The sequence below is a fragment of the Oreochromis aureus genome, linkage group 1 (assembly GCF_013358895.1).
Source record: "Oreochromis aureus strain Israel breed Guangdong linkage group 1, ZZ_aureus, whole genome shotgun sequence".
NCBI lineage: Eukaryota > Metazoa > Chordata > Actinopteri > Cichliformes > Cichlidae > Oreochromis > Oreochromis aureus.
The window spans coordinates 4,243,587-4,268,058 of NC_052942.1; the positions used below are offsets into that span (position 1 = coordinate 4,243,587).

The window sequence follows — 24,472 nt, forward strand, 5'->3', positions numbered from 1 at the left end:
ATGGATTTCACAGCTTGAATGAATCTCTGACGCTAGCATTTTTATTTGTAATTTAATGGTGTAAAACAGAGTTTAAAAAGCTAACCAACCAAAACCTAACCAGAAATGGTTCAGTCACGCTTGAGTAAAAAGTTGAATTGGCATTCTCCTTGTGACTAGAAAAAACTAAGACAGTTATGACTGCATTTCAGTTTTTTACTTTTGACAACTGATTTTATATCCCTATGTATAAGTAAGTCTGCCGAGCTCCTCTGTCATTTTGCAGTAAAATCGCTGTCCTGCAGCAATTATGTGACCATTTGTGAAGGAATTTCTTAATTTCTATTTCAAATCTATGAGGTTCTGGCTGGATTCTGAATACATGTGGTTACTGGGAACTTCTGCCTATACGAATTTCTGTGACTATACACCAACAGCTTTGTGACACTAAAGGATTAGCAATTTTCCTCAATTTATTACAGTTAATCACCATTTATCACCAAATGTAATTGCATGTTTCAACCACCTACAGACTGACAGCAGACTGGCTCCATCTTATTGCTGTTTTATAGTCGTCTTGATGTGCCAAAGTCGCTTTGAAGAGGGCAGTTGACTGCAAGTGCTGACAGACCTGGTCCCCACCATCAAAGCAACCATTTCAGAAATCAATAAGATTGCAAATTCATTGCACATGGTCACATTAAATCTGGTTGTGGTGTGGTTTCCAATCACCTTTTTGCAGAGTGCAACTATATAAATAATTAAAAGTGAATGTAACAATAATAAAAGAGCAAAGAACAAAGATATCTTCTCTGGTTTCTTTTCAGCACTGTAACCAGACTGATAAAAATAAAAATGAATTTAAAAAAAGAATGCAAAGAATGCTTGGACACTGCTGGCATAATGGAGGGATTTTTGACGGTGCTCCCACATAAACGCAAAGCAGAAGATGGAGCATCACCAAATATGTTTCCAAACTAACTTCCTTCCAAGCCAAAGACTAGAAAATACGATGGAGCATATCTTGTCTTTGGCTTCACCTGCACAACGGTGGTGCCAAGGTAGGTATCCCCGACAGAATTAGCTTCCCCTGCATCTGCAGTGCGCGCTGGGCTGTCCAAATCACGGACAAACAGTATCCCACAGTTGTGGGAAATTCACTTTGCATAGAGAGGCATTTTTTGAAAAATGTATTGATAGCAATGTTGAATATTCATACACAGTAAAAAAAAAAAAAAAACCAACAACAACTGCACATAAAATAATTACACCATAACGATGGTTTGTTTTTCTGTTATTTAAAGAGGTAGCAGTTTATTTTATTGCAAACTGTAATTTATTGCAGTTTACGTTTATTTGTTTAATTGTTTACAGAAAGTTTTAGGTGTGAAATAAACTGCAGTGGAGTTTGGAAACAAAATATGGGTGTGTGTGGTTTGAGGATGTGTTTGTGCCAAATGGGAGGCCTAGCAAAAAAAAGTTTGGGAACCACTGCCTTAGGCAGTGTCATTTTCAACCAGGATATCATGTTTAATATGCATATTAAACAAATATACAGGAGTCTCAGAGTCACACTGAAAAACTAGTCCATGCACTTATTACTTCTAGGCTGGACTACTGTCATTCATTATTATCAGGATGTCCAAAAACTCCCTGATCCAAAATACTGCAGCAAAAGTACTGACAAAGAGAGAGCAGATTTCTCGTATATTGGCTTCCCTTCATTGGCTCCCTGTCAAATCCAGAACTGAATTCAAAATCCTGCTCCTACATACAAGGTCTTGAATAATCAGGCCCCATCTTATCTTAATGAACTCATAGTACCACTTCAATACCATACTTTGCTCTCACTCTGCAGGCTTACTTCTTAGGGTATTTAAAAGTTTAGACTTTAGCTTTAGGAGAATTTAGGTTTCTGGCCCCTCGTTTGTGGAGCCAGCTCCCAGTTTAAGAAGACAGACATCCTCTCTACTTTTAAGAATCGGCTTGAAAATGTCCTTTTTGATGAAGCCCATGGTTAGGGATGGATCAGTGACATGAAACCCTGGCCCTGGTTTCTTCTTTATTCATCTCTGGCTTTCTTTCACAACATGTCTTTTTCCTGCCTTCCTCACTTCACCCTCAATCACTCATGGGAGATGGCCGCCCCTCCCTGAGCCTTATTCTGCTGGAGGTTATATCCTGTTAAAAGGGAGTTTTTGTTTCCCACTGTCACCAAGTGCTTGAATTGTTTCATTGTTCTCTGTAGGTTGACTGTAGTTGTGATTTGGAGCTATATAAATAAAACTGAATCAAACTGAATTCAAGATCACAATCTGGACAGTAACTGTGGTCTTTATTCCTCAGCGTTACCACCAAACGTGAAAATCATTGTCACTGTATAGGAAAGGGAACACGGTTTCAGAATCCCTTTCTGACATGACTGCCAAGGTGCATCTTTGTGACAGTAGTGGCAGTTGGTAAGACTTCATTCATGAAATGAGAATTTTTTGATGCATTGTTATGTTTTACCATAAAATGTCCATTGTAAATGACACGCTCACTTTTGAAATAAATGTTACTAAAGGGTCATGATAAATGACCCTTTGGTACCAGTTTACTTTTGAACAACTGACATTCACTGGTAACAATCTCTCTTCAAAAGAGGGCTTACACTAATATTGCTCAATAATATATTTATGTCAGTTTACTGGACCTAGTGGCCTAATGGCTGAATAGATTTTATTATTTATGAAAGGATATTAAGCATGTCACAGATTTCTGAATGTAATATCCGTCTGTAAAACACCATTAGATTTATTAAGAGCACATTTGTCTACTTCATTACAACCCTTAATTAGAAGCTTATGATGTGCCAGTTACTAGATCATTACTTCTCTAATTAAGTCTCCAGATTTTACTGCAGCTCTGATGCAACCCTTATGTTCAAGAGGAACTTCACCTGTCATCATGCAGCACCTCTCCTGTCTTGGGGTCAATTATGTGGATTATGATGCCTCGATTCCCCCAGCTTCTTTGGAACAGATAGTTGTTTTGACTGCTCTCTCTGGGATGGAGGGTCTTGTTGAGGAATGTCCAGGACAGCTTCCTTTCTCCGTGAATCTCTAGTGTCCCCCCTGTCCCCACGCCAATGTACTTTCTCCCAAAGTAGCTGTGCTCCTCATCGCTGTCATCCAGTCTATGGACAAGAATGGAGAATGAGAAATGTTTTGACAGTATGCCTGTTTTCACGTGGCTTTGAGACACGGAGTGCACTTTAGTTAGCCTTGATGTTGGTTTATACAAACAAATTACTTGCAGAATAATTTTTAAGAGGTTTTTTTTCTCTTCCAAGAATAAACCCCCCCCAAAAACTTTTATGTCAGTGTTGTTACATAGTTGGTCTTAAGGAGAGACAGAAGAATCAAATAACAAATGTTAAGGGATTTTTTAGGACTTTAGGAATTTTATTATGTTATGCTTAAAAGTACATTTCATCTAGATGTGTTTGCTCTTTCAGTGTTCAGCTTAAATAGAGAAGTTACGCTCTGTTCAACAGGAAGCCTGCATGCAGCACAGTTCTATTTTATCTCTTCCTGTACATGCTACACGAATATGCTTGGGGTATAAATAAAGCCTGACAACTGTTCCAGGGTGCGAGTCTCCATGAGTCTCACCCGTGCACACGCTACCCTGTCTGTCTGAGTGTCTTTATTCTGACCTGAGTTGCAATACAGGAAAACTCCTGACAACAAGAGAGTGATAGAGTACAAGTCCTGTACAACAAGCCAGGCTCCTGATTCTCATGATTACTTTACTTAAAAATTAGTCTTTTGTTAAATTAAAAAAAATATATATTTTAGAGTTTGTGTCTGATTAGGTAAAAAGTATGCAGTCAAATTTATGAAACATGATGAAGACAACAAAGATGGCATCATTTAACACTTTTTAATAACCATAACAAAAGAAAAAGCAATTATTACATAAACTAGTAAAAAGTTCTTTTACTGTTTACTAACAGCAAAATTATAATAATTTTTTTAAAATAATCACGAGTAGTCTAATATAATAATGTTTGTTATTAGTTTGTGTGCAACAACAAATTCACTATTTAATACACTATCATAACTGATAAGAAAAGACAACACATTGGGATATAAAACATATTTGTTTATTACTACCTGTTACGTTCCCCTGAGGGGTCTAGGCGGTGAGGGGGAAGTAACAAAAAGTGTCCGGGTCAGAAAAGGAGACAAGAAGGCATAAGGGTTAAATTAAAGAGTTTTATTAAAGTAGCTCAACTAAAAGAGACGGACAAGCCGCTATCACCATTTAAGAAAACAAACAAAACTCAGGCGTTGGTCAATAAAGTAAAACATAAGCCAAAAAGAAAGAGAGCAGCTCACTAGCTGCAAACACCGTAAACACTCAGCTCACTAGCTGTAACCACTCACATGGCACTCAGGCCCAGAGCTCACCTTTCCCTGGGCTTAAATACTTTTAATTACTGACGAGAGTCAGCTGTGTAAAGGAGAAAAGGTGGCACCTCAGGCAAAAGAGATTGAAGGACACGCCCACACAGGCACCTTCAGGAGGAGGCCCTGCTAGGGCCGTAACACTACCGTATATTGAGGTTGTTCTGTTTCATTACTGATCTTATTCTTCTCTTGTCTCATTCTACCATTCTGTCTGTGGTGTCACACAAACCTCAGCGTTCTTTGGAGTCAGTCCCCTGATGTATGTGTCACAAGAATTCTCGGATGGGTCTCAGGACCAAGTCGCTCCATTTTAGCCAAACCACAATCCTTTCTTTACCACTCAGTTTACTTTTAGTCTTGTGATTCACACTATTGCCACCACACCTTCCTACTTATACCTTCTTTCAAACAAGTATAATCACTGTTTTTTAAACACGGTGTATCCACCAATTAGTAAACCTTGTACAAATCTTACACTTAAGTATTTTCTTAAAAGCAAATAGTGTTTTCATTCTGCTACATTTTATAAACCCTCACCTTCCAAATAGCGAGATGGTGAGGTTGCCTTTATAAGGACAGTCTGGGCTTCCAATGTGCAGCTCCCCCTTGTTCCCAATCAGAATGTGTTTTGTCCGAAGTAGTATATGCCGGTTGGTGTCAGCAATCACCAGCTTTCCTGTGGGGAAGAGAGAAGGGTGGGTGAGTGATGAAGCCTCCTGGCAGGTCTTTCATGCCCCTGTGCCCACATACTCCTTCTGTCTTCCTACCATTTATGGCCCTGAACTCAGGCTTTCCACACAAACACATAGATGGATGTAGCTTGCCAGCTATCTCTTTTACTTTGTCTCTAATTCAATGATTTCAGCTCAGTAGTATTCAATGATAAGCATTCAGTGATACATTCTGCATGTATTACTTCTCTCACAATGACCATAGCCCTTTGTCCATCACATTTTTGTCATTAATTAAAATGATTTCTTTTGCACAATATACTCTATATACTTTTCACTTTTAAATTAATCGCAGACCATCAAGGAATCCTACAGGGAATTGGGAACAATGAAGAAGCCGCTAAGAAACTGCAACCATCAAATGCCTGCAGAGTGAGGGACAATCAGCACCTACACTCTGCCAGTCATCAGATACCCTGCTGGAACAATCAGCTGGCCAACGGAGCAGAAACAAGCCACTGACATCAAGACAAGGAAGCTCCTTATCATTATACTAGTGAGCAGTCATAGATGTACAGGGTGTATAGTAGGGGGTTGAGAACGCAGCTCTGCAGGGATACCGTGCCGAGAGACGGGAAGGGGTTCAGACTGATTGATGCTGGTTGGTGAGGAAGCCTTTGATCCAGGAGCAGGTGGCAGAGGGTATCTGAAGGTGGTCCAGTTAGGTTTGCTCCACTTCCTGTTCTCCAGATGGCTCAGCGCTCTGTGAATGGTGATGTGATGGCATCCTCTGTGGATAAATTTGCTATGTAAGAAAACTGGTAGGGGTCAAGGGAGCGGGGTAGACAGTCTCTGATGTGCTGGGATGCTATCCACTCGAAACACTTCATGACAGACTAGAGGTCTGTAGTCTTTGAGGCTGTTTATACCAGTCTTTTGGGGGATGGAAATGATGGTGGAGGCCTTCAGATAGGTGGGAACGATGGCATGAGTCGGAGAGAGGTTGAGGAGGCCTGCTGAGAATCTCTGCCAGTTGGTCTACACAGACTTGGACCAACTGGCAGAGTGGCAAAATTTGTTAAGCTCCTCTGAGATTGAGGCTGCTGTTGGGGGTTGGGGGGTTGTGCCCAGGACTTGGATGCCTCTCCACACCTGGTGGGGTTGTTATCAGTAAGGAAGCCCTCTATCCTCCTCCTGTAGGCCTCCTTGGCCTGTTTGATGCCCCTCCTCAGGTTGGCTCTCGCAATGCTATACAGTGAACTGTCCCTGACCCTAACCCTTAACCCTTTTCGAAATGACATCCCTACTGCTGATATTACACAATCCACTACTTTTCTCTGGTGGGTCTTTGTTGGGTTCAGCTAAATTCAAACCACTGCAACTATGTGACACTTTTTGTTACCTCTGAAGCATATAAGAATTCTACCAATCATGGTCTCTTTCTTCTTCCTCTCTCTTGCTAGTTTTTTCCTATACTGAAGCTTTTCTTCACCGGTCTCCTGAAATATCACTTTAGAGAAGGATAAAGACATGATAGATTCATTCAGTTTACCTCCGCTGAGAATCTCAATAGAGTGGACAGTAGCTGAAGTTGTGAGAAGGACCTTCCTGCCATAACTGATCGTCACACGGTGGTCTTCACTGTGTCCTGGCATCCATGGTTGCAGTCCTGGCTCCTTATCTGGGCATACTGAATGACACAGAAAAAAACACAGTTAACTTTGATCAGTCTTGGAATGAGACCAACATGTGTACATTTTACTCATGAAAAGACTTCAGAACACTTGGTTCAGCATAATTTTTACATCCATGTTTTAGGGACAAATATTATACACTGTTACATGGTGAATATTTTTCAGTTACATTTTATAGACATCAAAAAATACAGACGTTTAAAATATACAGATGACCAACAAAGCAAAGGAAAATGAAATATAGAGTCTCTTAGTACAATGCTCCCTAGCATTGATTGTCCTTCTCCTTCTTTGGTGAAGCCCAGACTGACTTCCCTGCAGCAGAAAGAAGTGATGATGCTAGTCACAGCTGGTAGAACAAATATTGTTGTGCCCTCACATATGTGGATCACAGACTTTCATTAATTTACAGATAAATATCAAATCTGAGAACTTTGTTGATTGCACCTTGTTTTTTTATCCAACTCTGAATCTGTGGGATCATTTCACAAAAAGACTACAAAGCTGGTGATCTTTTAAATCAATGCATGCTGTGCCCCATTCTGTCTTTTCCCCTGTGTGTTGGTCACTAAAAGCAGGTTATTTCATGCCAAAACAAATAAAACTGCATATTTTTTGAGAGTGTTATTACATGGGTGAAGTTTACACTATAATACATACACTACATTACTACATTTCTTTCTTATATTTTGTAACTTATCCTTTTTTAGGTTTTCTAAGAGGACCGCAGGTGTTATTAGGTCATAAGGTTTTTCTGTTTTGTGTGACCGCGTATCCTCTTCATCCTCCTGTCTGTGACTCACTACTCTATGTTGCTGCTTAAATGAAGGATGTCTCAGCTCCTAAAATTCACCAAGTGAAAGTGAAGTGCAAGGAAAGATGGGGCTGAAGGTGGAGCTTCAACTGTAGACGCACAAGTGTATCCTTTAGGGGTTTTTTTTTACCTTCATTGGATACAAGAGGCATGGCACACATCTGGACTTTACAAGACATGGTAAGAGAAGGACTCTAAAAAACGGATCCTTTTAAATAATATTTTTTAAGTTATTTAAGATGATCAGATTTTCTGCCCATCACTGTTTCAGTGTTCATAAATACATTCTTGTTCAAAAGAAATATGTGTCTGTCATATTCACAATGCTTTCTTAATTAAATTGGTCTGTCCATGTGATAACACCCATTGGAAGTCAAAAAAGAATGAAAAGGTTGTATACTAAAAGAGCCAAGCTAGGACAAGTTCTTAAAAATGCAATCAAATAGGACACCACTCTAATTTAAGAAATGCAATTTAATTTAATTTTACGTAAGTGGATTAAGAGACAGCCCCAGGTCAGTGTCTCAGTCTTATTGTCAGGGTCCTGGGTCTCCTGACCCAGCGTGTTTAGTTCTTCGTGGTTTTTGTATTATTGTACTTGTGAGTTATTCTATGGTTTCTAGTTTTGATCCCTTGCCCTTCATGTTTCTGTGTCCCCTCAGTTCTGTGTAAGTCTGTGTCTTTGCATGTTTGAGTTTCTTGTTTTCTGTCACTCTGTATTGTGAATTATGTTCTCATGGTTGGTCTTTTGTTACTCTCTCGAGTCTAGTTTCTTGTGTTCCAAGCTTAGTATTTCCCTCTGTGTATTTTGGTTCTTAGAGTCCTCTGCCTTATGGTTTATGTCTGTGTTTCTTAGTTGCTGTCTCCACTGTGCCAAGTTCACGTCTCTGTGTCATACTTCCTGTTTTACTTTGAAGGTCCGTGTCTTATGTGAATGTGTCCTGCTTTGCTTCTTTGTCTCGTCAGTCTTGATTTCTCCCAGCTGTGCCCTCCTTCTGTGTCTCATTCCCCTCGTTACTTCCCAGTGTATTTAAACCCTGTGTTTCTCTGAGTCAGTGTGGTCTCGTCCCTCAAGCTGTGTGTTTCCTCGTGTGCCTCTCTGCAGAGTGTAAGTTTATATTCTCGTAGTGTAGTGTAGTGTAGTGTAGTGTAGTGTAGTGTAGTGTAGTGTAGTGTAGTGTAGTGTAGTGTAGTGTAGTGTAGTGTAGTGTAGTGTAGTGTAGTGTAGTATGCTTTTCCCCTGTCAGCAAATAAAGCTGAGATTTTTGAGTTCATCCCTCGAGTCTGAGTGCCTGCATCTTAGGTCCAACTCCTGCCTGCCACACAGCGATTCATGACACTTATAGTCCGTGGACATTTTCATTGGCCTACAAAAAAACTTTTATATTTGTATTTTTAAATATGAATGCAGTTATTATTATTATATTTGTTACACTTTAAATCTGAAAAATAAAACTTCCAATATGATCTAGCACACCCCATGCCTCCTTTAGACTCCCCCATGCTTGCTGCTGATATCACTACGATAGAAAGCGGGACAGCTGCTGTCAGCCTTCAGTGAGCTGCCAATTTCAAAAATCGTGTAAGACAAAGTTAACAGTTCATCTGCGTATTTTAACGTAATATCTGTAGCTTACCCGTAGATTTTCCATGTATATGTAGATGGAGCAGCTACAAAGTTCATTTTTCTTCATGTTGGTGTTTGTTGATCAAGTGGTGTGATGAAGGACTCCCGCTAGAATTTTCCCAGTAGGTTTTAATGGTGACTACAGGAAGCAATGAAAAGGTTTTCTTTCACTCAACCTGAGCTCACCCTCTCAGTAACAGCTACACCTCTTTGCTCTTCACTGTTTGAAACTGCATGTTAAACTATGACATCATCTTTGATTCAATTCAAGTCAGTTTTATTTATACAGCACCAAATCAAAACAACAGTCGCCTCAAGGCGCTTTATGTTGTAAGGTAGACCCTCTAATGAGTTGACCTTACAATATAAGACAGACTTACATGGCCTTCTTCCTCCGGTTGGTTAGCCATCACCAGTTTGCCTGTTTTTATCTGTAAGTGGCACAGGGTCTTAACTCTTGTAATTCTAGGGTACTTCACATAGTCTTGGTAGTCGCCCAGGGTCCAGGTTTCTACCTTTGCCATGATCCTATCTGTCAGGACAGCTGCTCTCGCGCTCAATGCACCTTCAGCATTAGAAGATGTCTATTAGAAGATGTGAATGCAGCATTATGAAAAATCCCTACTGTGACCATTGCTGAAACCAACCAGCTGATCTACACTACCAATCCCCACCCACCCCATGAGAAGGAGCCTAGAGGCCAAGATAGTATGTACCACAGGCAGATAAAAGACGTGGCTGACATCCAGAAATCCTACCACTGGCTGGACAAAACTAGACTAAAAGGACAGCACACATAGGCACTAATCATGGCAGGACAGCATAATATACAGGAATATTCGTGATGAGAATAGCTTGGAAGTCCCGGGGTCAGAATAGGACATACTCAATAGGGTGGGATCTTAGCTTGAGAATGACCAAGCTAAGATCCTGTGGGACTTCAAGATACAAATAGACAAACTGGTGATGGCTAACAACCAGCAACATGGTAGTTGTGGAAATCCATAGGCAGATGGCTGTAGTGATAGATATAGCTATACTTAGTGATAGTATTATCAGGAAAAAGGAACACGTGAAGATCGAGAAGTACCAAGTGCTGAGATGAGCTTGAGAAGATGTGAAGGTTGAATGTAACAGCGGCTCCAGCTGATCCAAAAAACAATATCCAAGATTTCTGTCCAGAAGAGTGCAGTCCTAAGAACACCAGGACCCTCACACTCACAGGCAGCCACATTGTTTGTCAGATAGTCATAAATATGAGGTAAAGCCAAGCAGAAATCAATCTGGTACAGCTTCCAATTTCTCAACAAGCCTGTCTTTTAAAGTGGCCTCTAACTATAAGCATTAAAAAAATCCACACAGGTAAGTTGAAAAATCTTACCTGCTGTGGAGTTATTATGAAGTAAATTATTCATAGCCATGAAAATAATCTTTTGTAACAGGCAGCAACCCCAGTGACATTGCTGGAAATATAGACATTAACATTACTCATATTTCACTACACAGCCACAGAGTAACAATAATCTGTTACAATTAGGGTTAGGGCTGTGTGACCTCCTACATACGCTTTCCAAGCAGCTCCCTCTTTTAAAGACGCTCAGACACTGAGTATGTCCAGTAATACGAATGCTTCTGAAATATATCCTGTTGTGTACTATATGGCAGAAGGCCACTCTGGCATTAGCTTCCTCTACTACACGATATCTCATTCTCATTCACATTCTGAATCATGAAAGTCCATCTCCACATATTTTTCAGGCCATACTAGTTATAAAACTGACTGCAAACAGCAATACTGGCCGTTGAATCCAAAAGAACAAACCCCCCTCCCCCCTCCCCCCCCAAAGAAACAAAACGCAAACAATCTTGCATTTATACAACATTTTTGTCATTTTACTGACCACTCAATGTCAAATTCATGGCTAATTTAAAAATACATATGAAAAAAAGAAAAGGGGGAGACAGTTTTTTGAATTTATAATAGAATGTGTAATCCAATTTAACTGAAGAGGTAAAAGTCATTCTTTGCCTGCCCATTAATTCATAGAAGACAAAACAACAACAACAACAAAAACCATTCCGATTACTTCCAGTTATGCTCACTTATCATGATGTCACCAAATTCCTCAGAGTTTGAGCCTCTCATTGATATGCAGCACCATTATTAAGCCTCTAATAAAAAGTAGATCTGCATCAGATTGGGGAGCTCTTGTGGTTGTGATGAGAAAGATTTCTCCGTTTGCAGTCTGACTAAAGCGGCATTAAAAAAGAGCCATGAAGAAAGATGTAGATACGTGTGCTAAGTTTAAAGTGGAAGAACTTTTGTAATGCCTTAGGCACAATCACACACACAGTGTAGGGCCAGGATCAGTTGTGGCCTTGCTTGGCCCAATGCCTTAGAGATAAAGAATTCTACTTTCCCGCACAAAATCCAGGTAAACACAAGCCTGTGGTGTGTGTGTGTGTGTGTGAGAGTGTGTGTGTGTGTGTGTGTGTGTGTGTGAGTGTGTGTGTGTGTGTGTGTGTGTGTGTGTGTGTGTGTGTGTGTGTGTGTGTGTGTGTGTGTGTGTGTGTGTGTGTGTGTGTGAATGAGAGAGAGAGAGAGGCAAAGACTGAATGTCTTTTCTTTCAGTCCACAGGCACCTATGCAGAGTGTATGCGTATACATATGATTATGTCATACATGTGCATGCACTGTATCTTACTATGTGTAAGGAAGGGGTTTGTGCAAATCTTTGGTTATTGAATTCAGCATCCCTAAATCATCCAATCTTGTTGCCCAGTCCAGTCAAGCCAAACAACAGCTCTCCTCTCACACTGCCTCTCTGCCAGAGTTCCTTCTCTCCCATTCTGGGAAATCAATCTGATAAAAAACATTAGCATCCATCAAACCTCTTTAGCTGTAAATCCATAAGTTGATAATAATATTCTTGCACATCATAGATCACAGTACTTTCTGCTGATTGATTTCACTATAGCCAGCACTTGTTATTTTATCTATGTTCTGCACATCTGTTATTTTTTCTTTAAGCATGTATTTACATCCATTAGTATGGGAGGGAGGAACAGAATAGTGCAGGAAAAAGTGTCAATATCCTTTATACTGATTAAGTCAGAACTATAAATAGCATGAACTGAAAAGAACTGGGGTGGAGATGAGGTATAGCAAGTCCATGCTGACTGAAATAGCTTCAGTAGTATCCCCGAAATTGAATTTGTCAACTATGTTCAATTGTTAGGAAAATAAAAAGAGAAATTGGGTTAAACTATTTTTTTCAAGAATGAAATATTTTTTTCTGTTGATGTATTTCATTTGGGCACCCCATTAAGGGAACTGCCAATACATCTTTCTGGTCGTTACAGTCACAGTCAGGCAGACTCACAAGTAGAAAAGATTTTTCTTTAAATGAAAACAGCATGCTATTTCCAAATCCAGCTCGAAGAGAGCAACATTAGTATTCTGTCTGCGACAGAGCAGCTGGTCTTCTTTCCACCATGTCAGTCTATGTGTATATGTGGGGAGGTCTTCATGGCAATATGTGGTCCTGGGGACATTAGCCCACAGACCACTATGTAAGACCCACTGTAGTCAAAAAGCCAAAAGGCAGGGAAGATTCAACAACAAAGCAGAAAAAGCACTGGGAACTGGGATGGAAATGGGTTGCAGAGTCAGCACTAACACTATGTTCTAACTCATTTCATGATACTTCATATGTCTGTTCCAACATGAAAACAAATATGGCTTGGTTAGAAAAGTTGTCAAGTGATGAAAACCTCTTCAATATCAAAAGACTTCTGAAACAAGTGGCCTCGTTCAATGAAATTTGTGTGAAAACATTCTTACCCTATACAGAAAATGTCACGAAACACGGAGTGTACAGGTAACTGGACCCCAAAAGCAGACTCAAAACACCAAAGCTCAGAACTATATACAGGTTTATTATTTAACTGAGGAATCTTTTAACAAAGCTCAGGGAACGAAAAACTAAGGCTCATGCCGTGGGGGGGAAACGAGGAGCGTGGAGCCCAGGAGCGCCGTAGTCGGGACCGTGGGGAAAAGGTAGAGCAGGATCGTGGAGCTTGGAGGGGAGAGGAGTCCGTGAAGGGAATCCTGGGGAGGGAGGCAATCAGGCAGAAGGACAGGCAGGCCACAGGCTTCCACGCCGAACGCTGGTCACACTGGGAGGAGACTTATAGACTGGCGAGGAGTAGCCGTCAGTGCTGGTTGAAGCAGTCCTCTGGTGATTGCCTCAAATGGGACGCAGGTGGTTTGAAGGCGGCCCAGCCGGAGGGTGTGGCCACCGCAGCCTCCCATGGCTCCCTGGATGCCGAGCCACGGGCCGTGACAGAAAACACGTGCTTATGCAAATGTACCTTAATTTGGCACTGGCCTTTTCTGTTCTTACCACTGTGGGTGTTACATACATACACACACACTCAGACACAGAGTAAATTGCCTTTACTTACCTGCGTGGATAGTTGGGAGCAGCAGAGCTGCCAGGAACACGACGAACGTCTTCATCTCTTTCAGCCTGCCACTGACCAACTTTGCACCTGAGGCTTTCACAGGCTGTATCAGACCTCTCGGTGGGCTTCAGAGGTGGTTTCGGAGTACCAAGTGCCGAGTTCGGCCACCAAAAGCACCTACAATATCACACTGAAATGCAAAGGAGTCAGTCAGAAATGTAAAAATAGACAAAGATTGAATGAACGAACTTGTAATGGAACATCACACGCTAATCATATTTCAGGATAGCTTTGTCATACACTTTATTCAGTATTTCAGAACATTTGATATTTTTTACAGGGTTATGTAACTTCATATAGCTCTGTTAAGGATACACTGGATGGTTTCGTAAACTAGAAATAAAACCCACATTCACTGTTACTGCTATCTTTACTTGAGTTTTCATTACTGACTACAGAGAACTGCACCAGCCACCGTCTCACACTATGCTATAGTGCTACTTTAAATCCAGCTCTCTTTGATCAGTGCATTTCCATTGTTGCTCAACTCAACACTAGATGTTCTGTACTCATTCACTTGCTCATTTTTACAAATCTTTTGTAGAAAAGATTCTACACTGTGAATGAAAAATACTGTTCTGTTTTCTTCAGAAATGTTTGGACAGACACAGACAGCACAAGTACACTGTGGGAGAATCTGCCAATTTGCCATCAAATTCACCGTGGCAAGCAGGTGTACTAAAAGTGGTCCCAACATCCACATTTTCCCCATCCATAAAGAGGCCCAGCTGGAAACCGTGAGTGAGGCTGTTACTGACCATAGCTGCTGCACAGGAATACAACCAAATCCTAAAAACACGCTGCAACAGTTTGCATTTTCAGTTACTTATTTAATATCTTTGCAATGTTCACTGCAGATTAATTAATGGAAAGTGTGTTCTGTTGTTGAAAAAAAATCACTAAATAGCAAAGCACGCAGTATCCTGATGCTGGCTTTGATTAGATTTAATTAGTTCATGCTGCCATGTGGGAAGCTCAGCAAGAGGCTGTGAGCATAAAAGAGTGCTACAATAATTAATCATCATTTATTTTATCTTGTAATTAGCTTGCTGTTTGTCTAAGGGTGACACAGTTAGCGTGACTTTCTCGGTGCAGTCAGCTATGGTACACTGGCCGATTTACCAAGAGCTCTGAATCACTGTTCACAATAGTACTAACTTAATGAACTAGACTCTGTTTGCTAGACTTTATGCTGTTAATGCTACTTATTTGCTTCTGCTTTTGCAAATATACTTTATCAGTGTCCAGATACTTCTGAGTATGAATGAAAGATTGTGAATACGCTCTGCCATTTGTCTTAGCTGTATTCATGTGTGCGGTCACAGCAAACATTTCTCCCAGGTTTTCTCCTCTGCGTATTAGTGTAATATGTTTATCTTGTCTGGCAGCAGATTAATTCCTGACGAGCCAGTTGCAACAAAAGGAAAATGAAAGACTGTTTTTCTTTCTTGCAAGGAGCCCATTTAAGCAAATATGAGGTTTGTGGATGTCATAGTTTAACAACAAATTTCCATGTGGAAATCACTGTGTTTATTTAATCTGGCCTCTAATCTTGCTGTTGATAAAGTGGCAGGAATGAGCTTTTTCAGAAGGGTGGCTAGCTTTTTCCTTAGAGATGAGGTACCGCTAATTTTCAAGTATAAGGGTGATGTGTAGAACTGCATCAACTACAAAGGGATAAAACTGAGGAGCCCTACTGTTATGCTACGGGAAAGACTTGCTAAAGCTAGGTTAAGAAGGGAGGTGTTGATCTGTGAGCAGTGGTTCAGCCTTGTGCCAGAACAGATGCAATGTTTACTTTGGCAAATACATGTGCTGTCAGTATGTCTAACCTACGGGACTGTTTCGTTTCCTAGTGACATCACTGCACAGTTTTATTTTTAGAAATGAAAGGCTTGTCTTCATATTAACTGATTTGTCTTAAAATCTTTTGTTTTAAATGTAAGTCATACGTAACTCAAATCTTGCTTTTCAGTTGTTGAAAAGATAAGCGTGCAAAAATCATATCAGAACATTTTTTTTTTATTCCACTAAAAAGACACCACTGCCTGCCGAACAATCTGAATGCACAAACAATTATTTTATTTGCAGCTGAGGGTATAGTATATTTTGGAAACATTATCATCAGCAGTGCAATACCATTCGGCTCCCTTGAACTTTTCCACATTTTGTCACATTACAGCCACAAACATGAATCAATTTTATTGGAATTCCAGGTGAAAGACCAATACAAAGTGGTGCACACGTGAGAAGTGGAACGAAAATCATACATGATTCCAAACATTTTTTACAAATAAATAACTGAAAAGTGGGGTGTGCGTAATTATTCAGCCCCCTGAGTCAATACTTTGTAGAACCACCTTTTGTTGCAATTACAGCTGCCAGTCTTTTAGGTTATGTCTCTACCAGCTTTGCACATTTAGAGACTGAAATCTGTAAGATGTGTTATAGCATAATAAATTGTGCAAGTTGTCAAATCCAATGCAATGCATTGTAGTAAAGTCGCTTGGTAGACAAGGGGATTTATGGAAGTAAATCAAAACCAGCTGTTTAAAATAATGATTTAGTGCATACGTGAGACCCTGTATGTGCAGCAGTTGTTAAACTGCATTTATTATTGTGACTGTGGAATATAAATACTCCTCGAGGAGCTGGACCGATGCACACATACAACGGTGTAGAAGTTCATATAAATAAGATTGCAAAGCCGTTCAAATCACCCTTTAGTTTGTGTTCTCGTTGATGCATTATGAGTGTGAGTGCTCTAAAGACTAAAAGGCTCCTGACTTGGCAGTGAAAACAGGTTCAATGCATGTGTTTCTATTTCCCTAACCTAGAAAAAACTAGATAACAACAGAGATAGTACTCTAGAATCAAACGGGCGGGCGGGGGTGGGGGGCACTGAAAGAAGTACTGCAGTACCATGAGTAGACAAAAAAACAAGTAGACTCTCATGTTAATATGCATGTTTTCAGCCTAGGTCAAAAACAGTTACAACCTCCCATGGGAGATGATTTTTCTGATAACTATTACAGAAGCAATTATCAGTCATTTAAACCTAAAGCTACTTTCACAATTTATTTCTCCTAAAAAAATATCAAATAGAACCAATTAAAAGTCAGTCCAATGGTAAGGCCAAAATGAACAGCTGTGGTCTCTAGGGATAAGAGACTTTCAAATACAATAGAGCTGGTTTGGCTATTACCAAGCCCAAAAGATATGAAAAACTCTGAAAACTGTGATTTAAATTTCTACCTCCACTTTATCAAAATGAAAACCTTATGACAGTAAGCGGTCAGTAACCACTGACACAATTAAAATTCTCAGCTGCAACTCTAGCACATCTGATATAACAGATGGCACTCTTTTTTTGGCCATTTGGATGGAAAGGTACAGCATTTTTGCCAGGTTACAAGTAATGTATGTTATATTCGTATGCATCTTTTAGCAAACAATATTGTACAGAACACACTATTGTCATGGACCCGGCTCCGGGGACTAGGGGTCCGTGAGCAGTGTGGACTATTATTATTATTATCATTATTATCACTATTTGATGTGTGTGTCTTCTGCACTGCTACTGTTCTGTGTCCTCATTTGTATGTAGGCAGGTGTGTGTGTGCAGCTGTTTTCTGTGGCCAAGTTACAGGCACCTTCAGGCCTGGTGGGTGTGGCCCTGCTAGAGGACTGGCCACACCTCAAGTCCTTGAAACACACCTGCTGCTGATCAGGGCTCGTCGGGGGAGCTATTTAGGAGAGCGATGGAGCTTCCACTGACGCGGGATTATTGCGTTAGACTTCACGTCAGTCTTATAGTTTAGTTGAAAAGTCAGTGAGTGTATGCCTGCTGGGATCAAGTGTTTTAACGGCTCCCTCTATTGTTTCCCTCAGGAGGAGTGTGGGACGAGAGAGAGCAGTAAGCACGGGGAGTGCAGAAGACACAGAAGCAGAGAGCACTTAACGGGGACTTTTTTGGAAGAAGACACGACACGGGAGTAAAGGGAGAGCACGGGGATTTATTGCCTTTTTTCGCACTGTAAATAAACGCACCACTTGCAGTGAAGAGTCCTGCGTTCTGGGTCCTCCTTTCCCCACATCCCCACAGAATACAGAATAATCCCACAACATAAGCCACAACATGGGCCCAGCGGACTCAGAGGAGAGGTTTAGGAGGAAAGTAACAGGCAAGACTCTGCAACCTATGGCTGGAGGTGCACGGGGAGGAATTTCGTCGCGCTGTGGAAAAGCGGCTGAAAGAGACGCTGTCTTGTTTCCCCTGGGTATTGGATACACTCTACCCAATCGTCGCGGACTTTCTAGTTAACACGCTCCACCTCCACTCTCATTCTCAGGCTGCTCTCCAGCCTGGCCACCTGGTGGATCCTCAGCCTGACACGCCGGCCCCGGCATCGTCTAAGAAGCGACGCTCGTGCCGCCGGCGCGCCTCACCGCAGCCGGATTCCCAGACTTTCCAACAGCCGGCTGTGGTGAGTAATATAGACAATTTTTCTTTACACAACTCATCTCTGTATTCGACCACGGACTGTGTGAGTGCTAACACTGTAGCCCAGCCGACAGCACAGCCTGTAGCCGTAGCACAGCCTGTAGCCCGGTCAGCTGCCCAGCTTGTAGCCTGGTCAGCTGCCCAGCTTGTAGCCCAGTCAGCTGCCCAGCTTGTAGCCCAGTCAGCTGCCCAGCTTGTAGCCCCGTCAGCTGCCCAGCTTGTAGCTCGGTCAGCTGCCCAGCTAGTCACTCGGCCAGCCGCTGTAGTCCAATCAGCATCTCAGCTGGTAGCTCAACCGGCACCCCAGCCGCTTCCGTCCTCTGCTGGATGCTCAGAGGAGCTCAGTCTGCCTATAGAGGACTGTTTACCTGGGCTGGAACAAACTGTCTGCCCCGCACAGCCCTAGCCGCAGCATCACGAGCCGGCTGTGAGCCCTGTGCAGTCGCAACCAGCTTCACCTCGGCAGGAGGTCTCTACACCTGCCGGTCCCTCATCAGTTGCAGCTGAAGGGTCCGAGGGGCCGCTTCAGCTGTCATCTGTTTCACCATCTGCATCTGCAATGCTGCTATCTTCTCATCTGTCTGCTGTACCCACACCACTGTCATTTCACCTGCCTTTTGCTACTGCGTCACTGCCCAATCTACCGCAAGTAGCTGCCACACCATCATCACCTCCACCACCTGCAGCTGCCACTCCATCGTCACCATCGGCTCGAATGTCTGCGGTTGTTACGCAGCCGGACGAGCCCGAGGAGGAGCTCAGCGAGCTGGAGGAGCTCAGCGAGCCGAAGGAGCCCGCGCTGCCCGCGGAGGACCTCAGCGAGCTGAAGGAGCTCAGCGAGCCGGAGGAGCTCGCGATCCCCGCGGAGGAGCTCAGCGAGCCGGAGGAGCCCGCGATGCCCGCGGAGGAGCTCAGCGTGCCGGAGGGGCCCGTGCTGCCCGAGGAGGAGGTCAGCGTGCCAGAGGGGCCCGTGCTGCCTGTGGAGGAGGTCAGCGAGCCGGGGGAGCTCAGCGTGCCAGAGGAGCCCGTGCTGCCCGAGGAGGTCAGCGAGCCGGGGGAGCTCAGCGTGCCAGAGGAGCCCATGCTGTCCGAGGAGGAGGTCAGAGAGCCGGGGGAGCTCAGCGTGCCAGAGGGGCCCGTGTTGCCTGGGGAGGAGGTCAGTGAGCCAGAGGGACCTGCACGCCGACCACGTCCGGCACGGCCGCCACGTCTACGTCCAGCGCGCCCACGTCCAGCACGGCCGCCACGTCCGCGTCCTGCACGTCCAGCACATCATGGATCGTGTGCCATGCTACACTGCCACTAGATTCGTGGCAGACCCCTGGAACTATTTCGGTGCTGCTGCCGGATCCGTGGCCGCCCGCCGGAGCTGCAGCGCTGCCACCACTGGACCCAAGGTAGGCCGCCTGAACTCTTTGGTTATAGTCTCAGGTCACCTAAACTGTGTTACTGCTGCTGTCGAACAGTATGCCTGACTGTTCTCGCCTGCGTTGCCGGCCACCGGGTCGGCCGCCTGAACTGTTTTGCTTCTACCACAGTAACTAGGGGGGTTATTAAACTGTTTTGTTGCCTCCGCTGGAGTCGCGGTTGAGCCTCTGGGACTTTTTAACTTGACGGGCTGGTCATTTGGTGTTTGGTCCCGATTATTGCGTTAGACTTCACGTCAGTTTTCTAGTTCAGTTGAAAAGTCAGTGAGTGTATGCCTGCTGGGATCAAGTGTTTTAACGGCTCCCTCAATTGTTTCCCTCAGGAGGAGTGTGGGATGAGAGAGAGCAGTAAGCACGGGGAGTGCAGAAGACACAGAAGCAGAGAGCACTTAACGGGGACTTTTTTGGAAGAAGACACGACACGGGAGTAAAGGGAGAGCACGGGGATTTATTGCCTTTTTTCGCACTGTAAATAAACACACCGCTTGCAGTGAAGAGTCCTGCGTTCTGGGTCCTCCTTTCCCCACATCCCCACGGTTTGCCAGGGCAAACCGTGACAGCTATACACTATTGTCATTTATACCCAAGGGTCTACAAAGAACAACTTAGAACAGTGTTCTGACACTTTCATTTAATTAACAATTATCGTATTTTCTGCACTATAAGGCACACTTAAAACAGTGCACCTTACAATCTGGTGCACCAGCTGTATGAATTCTGGTTGTGCTTACTGACCTCGAACTGATTTTATGTGATACATGGTGCTCAAAAATCTATCAAAAAATGTTTTAGTACGACTTTGGTAAGCTACGAAGCCGCACCGCTTGATGGATTGTTGGAGCATTATGGCTACCATAGTCAGGAGCCTCGCGGAGTAATCTGGGTCCCAAACTCTGTCTCCTTCAGGTCCCAAAGTCAAACAAAAACTGCGGCATGACTGAGAGTTAAAAACTATCTAAATTCTTTCATCTTTAATAAAATGATCAGAGTTGCTGCTTTACCAGCTGTAACAATTAAGTTTAACATCCAGGCATCCATGAAAACAGAATTTATTAAATTTAATGGAGTTAGAAGTTAGCAGGAAGTTAGCTCGCTAGTTTCCAACTAAACATGATATAGCATGTTCTGACTGAGAGATTTCTGAAAAAATTCAAACGTACAGCTCTGCTATCACTTCCAACATAAATGAAGACAGAAAACTAAACAGCAGTGACGTTTGTAGGGTTACTGAAGTTGGGCTAGCTGGTATATAATGATGTGCTACGTGATCGCTAGCGACACAGCTATGTTAGCATAACATAAACACAGAGAAGCTGGAGGATGAACGCTAACTTTTTTCCACTCGATAAAAGTTAACGTGAGGGTTCCTGATGGTTAGGGACAAATGCAATCGCATGGCAGGATGCTGTAAACGGACCAAACTTCCGTCAGGAGAACAACTGAGATAATCCATCCACAATACCAGGTTAGTCATTAATATACTGCAACAATATGGGAATAGAGCAGCTGCGAGAGAATTCAGCATTAATGAATCAATGGTACGGAAGTGGAGGAAGCAAGAAGAATGAATTGAGTAAAGTTTGACTTATCTGACTGTTTTGTTTCACTTAATGCGCCTTATGGTCCGAAAAATACAGTAAATCTGACAGAAAGACTTATTAACAATACTGTACAGAGCTAATTTTTCATATATCTGCCACTGCTTCCACCTGAGAGCTTAAAGTTACTTGCTCAGGAATACGAAAATAATGTTATACCCCATTTCCCTTGTACCTGCAACACACCCTTCATCCCTACTCACCCCTATTATGTGTTCACGGACAGTTGACAAAAGACTGCAGGGGGAGAGGGTTTGGTAATGAGATAAAGTTTTGTGATTTTAGCACAGGAATGGAAAAAGACCATGGCAGTAAATGATCTGACCGTGCTAATATATAATAATCAAAAATAATCATAAATAATTGTTTCTCTTGTTCTCAGAGCAGCTTTAGTGACACTATTAACCCTTTCATGCATAAATTATGACAACCTCAAATGGGATTTTTTTCTCAAGTATTAAAAAAAAGATTTTTGAACTTCATTTTGTTCACTTACACATGTCCACTGGCTGACCAGTGGGTGGCATGGTATGGAGTGACACATCAGTGCCCAGTGTAGTGTTTTATGTACAAGTATACCATCAACACTGACACAAATACAAGAAAACAGCTTTTGAATAGCTGTCCACTGTAGTGACCCCTATGCGTGAAAGGGTTAAAGCAGCGGTCCCCAACCCCCGGGCCTCGGACCGGTACCGGTCCGTGAGTCGTTTGGTACCGGGCCGCGAGAATTGAGGCTCGGGTGTGAAATGTATTGTTTTCAGGGTTTTTATCGGTTTTCAGCGTTATTTTGTTATCGTTTTTATCGTTAACTCGGTTTTCCTGGGTCTTTTCACGTGTGTTATGAATAAATCTTCTTTTTTTCGGTACCGGTACTAGTTTTATTTTGTTGTATTTATCCGCGACACCTTAAAGGCCGGTCTGTGAAAATATTGTCGGGCATAAACCGGTCCGTGGCGCAAAGAAGGTTGGGGACCGCTGGGTTAAAGCATATTGTCGTGAATTGTGACATACAGCTAAGTGGGAAAGCTATTTGCTCATGCGCTGCTCAGCTTTTAAAAGGTTAGTAATTACAGTTGACCTCCTATTCGGATGACATCCATATTCTAGCTGAGCAAAACTGTTTTAAAAGAATAAAGGCTCAAGTGGAAATGGATTCAGATCATGATACTGCTTGTAGAACAAAAAAAAGAAAACAGGAAACGAAAGGCAGCAATATGGAGGTGACGAAAATGACGGTGGTTTTAAATGCAGTGGTATTGTTTCTCCAGGGTTGACTCCTGCTGTTGTATTCCTCTCCAAACAGCAGTCAGCCTTTGCAAAGGCCTTATTATTGCACAGCTTTGTGTTGGCTGAGAGAAAGTGACTCACACACTCATCACTTACAGCCTTTTGTGCTGAAGACATGAACATAAAGGAGGAAAGCCACAAGGGAAAAGAGCCTGTCATTAAACAGTCTATTGAAAGAATAGAAAATGTGCCCTGATGCTGGAGAGTTTTTAAGCAAACAAATATTTTCTATGCAACCTCTCTCTATTGCTGTCTGATAAGGAAGACAGATGGGTAGTTATATAACTTCAGAATATTAACAAAACGTTCTTATTCATGTGCTCATCAAGGGAGAGTCAAAATAAGGGCAAAAAGATGCATCACAACAGGTATCAGTGGCAGATAATTATTAAATTTGACGAACATGAGCAGGATCCATAATTCTTTTCAACCAGCCACACTTGGCAGGCATTTTGAAGCATATCTGGTTTAGTTATTTAGGAGTTGTTTTAAAACAATTTTTAAATTACAATAAATGTAGCATCACCAACTCTTTTAAATAAAGAAAAAGAAAAGAAAAATCTTAAAAATATATGGACTTTGTCCAGTATATCTACCACCATCTTTATTTTTGTGGAATTCTCCAATAGATTACAATTCAGGATTTTCTGAGTGCCACGTCTCTGGTTGTCCTGCAGGGTTTCATCACAATGTGTGTGAGGAAATTCCAGACTTGAAAAAACAGAAAGAGGAGTTATCGTCTGTGAAGGTTCTCAGTCATCCAGGTCAGAAAGAGAAGTTTTGCAAACACAGATCACAGGTGTTTTCACATGAAGGAATGGATCTGTGGCTGGCCTGGATATGTACACAGAGTTATGTGGAAATTCTTGTAAGGTGAAGAAAAATAATCTAAAAAACAAAACTTGACAGTTATGAGTCAGGCAATAGAGCAAAAATTAGGAAGACATATAGGCATCCAACATTTTTAAAGCCTTGCATTTAATATGTTTTTCATAGATTTCAATTTTCTGATGCACATTCAGAAATGTATGCTAGGCCTGAATGCTGGGAACATTTTCAAAATTCCATGAAAAATATATGTAAATATTTTTCATTTTTAGAGTCATTTTATTTTTCCTTAGCATCACAAGTTATTACCATCAGGGGGACAATGAGAAATACCCACAAATCGATCATAATGTAACTCTAAAATCATGCATCCTGCTCAGAGTCATGTCAAGCTTGAACAACAGCACGGCCGCTCTCCTTTTCTCCTCTCAAACTGTGAGCATACATTTGTTCACAAGAATGAGTAACCATGGTTACAGGGAGACGCTCTGTCACTCTGCAATTATTATGATTCCTTATAAACAATCTGAGGTTTTTATTTCCATGCATGACAAATTGGCCAAAGAAGGGCAGGAGACAGATGCTGTTCAGTGTAGCAGGTGATTTATTTATCATCATTCTGACCAAAATTATTTACAAAAATTAAAAAAAGCTTAATAACTCCAACGTTAACTTGGTACAAATAAACATAACTGAACTTAAACCAACCAAAATGAATGCCACATGCACTCAGCTACACTAACCTAGTCCTCCTCTCTCAAACACCTGAGTTCTTCTGCTTAAATACTCTATCCAAAGCTACCAAAACACAGGCCGTTTATCAATGCCCAAGTACGCGAGTACGTACTCGCGTTCTCGGTGAGTACGTACTCGCCGAGAACGCACGGGAGTACGTACCCGCCGAGAACGCGAGCACGGACTCGCGATATGTACAATTGGAACACCTGCGTGCGTGATGATGTCACAGGTCCGAGTTTTACTGCCGCCCCTCCTAATTTAACTGTGAGTAACATGTTATGAAGCTTAACTGTAATCACAGCCAAACCGGTTTACTCA

General features: G+C 42.2%; 2 protein-coding genes across 6 annotated transcripts in view; one reads left to right on the top strand and one right to left on the bottom strand.

Moving 5' to 3' along the window:
* The window catches only part of LOC116323724 (cell migration inducing hyaluronidase 1), a 195,401-nt gene that overhangs the window by 111,235 nt on the left and 59,694 nt on the right, over positions 1-24,472 (bottom strand). For all 4 annotated transcript variants that reach the window (XM_039622636.1, XM_039622722.1, XM_039622579.1 and 1 more), the window contains exons 2-5: positions 13,710-13,899; positions 6,660-6,797; positions 4,974-5,112; positions 2,921-3,157 (exon numbers count right to left, since the gene is read on the bottom strand). In XM_039622636.1, the coding sequence (XP_039478570.1) occupies positions 2,921-3,157; positions 4,974-5,112; positions 6,660-6,797; positions 13,710-13,764 (569 nt within the window). In that variant the 5' untranslated portion in view covers positions 13,765-13,899. The remainder of the gene's footprint in view (positions 1-2,920; positions 3,158-4,973; positions 5,113-6,659; positions 6,798-13,709; positions 13,900-24,472) is intronic.
* Positions 18,125-20,132, top strand: LOC120443647 (uncharacterized protein KIAA0754-like). Of its 2 annotated transcripts, none has more exons than XR_005615572.1 (2): positions 18,125-18,256; positions 20,024-20,132. XR_005615572.1 is itself a non-coding variant. In XM_039622803.1 (2 exons), the coding sequence occupies exon 1, from the start codon at positions 18,833-18,835 to the stop codon at positions 19,577-19,579; it is 747 nt and encodes a 248-aa protein (XP_039478737.1). In that variant the 5' UTR covers positions 18,637-18,832; the 3' UTR covers positions 19,580-19,670; positions 20,024-20,132. The 2 variants fall into 2 exon arrangements, 1 of the variants encoding a protein (XP_039478737.1); XM_039622803.1 differs by lacking the exon at positions 18,125-18,256 and adding an exon at positions 18,637-19,670.

What these genes read in the sequence shown, in the direction of transcription:
- LOC120443647 (XM_039622803.1), top strand. Translation starts at nt 18,833, where the DNA reads ATGCTGCTATCTTCTCATCTGTCTGCTGTACCCACACCACTGTCATTT.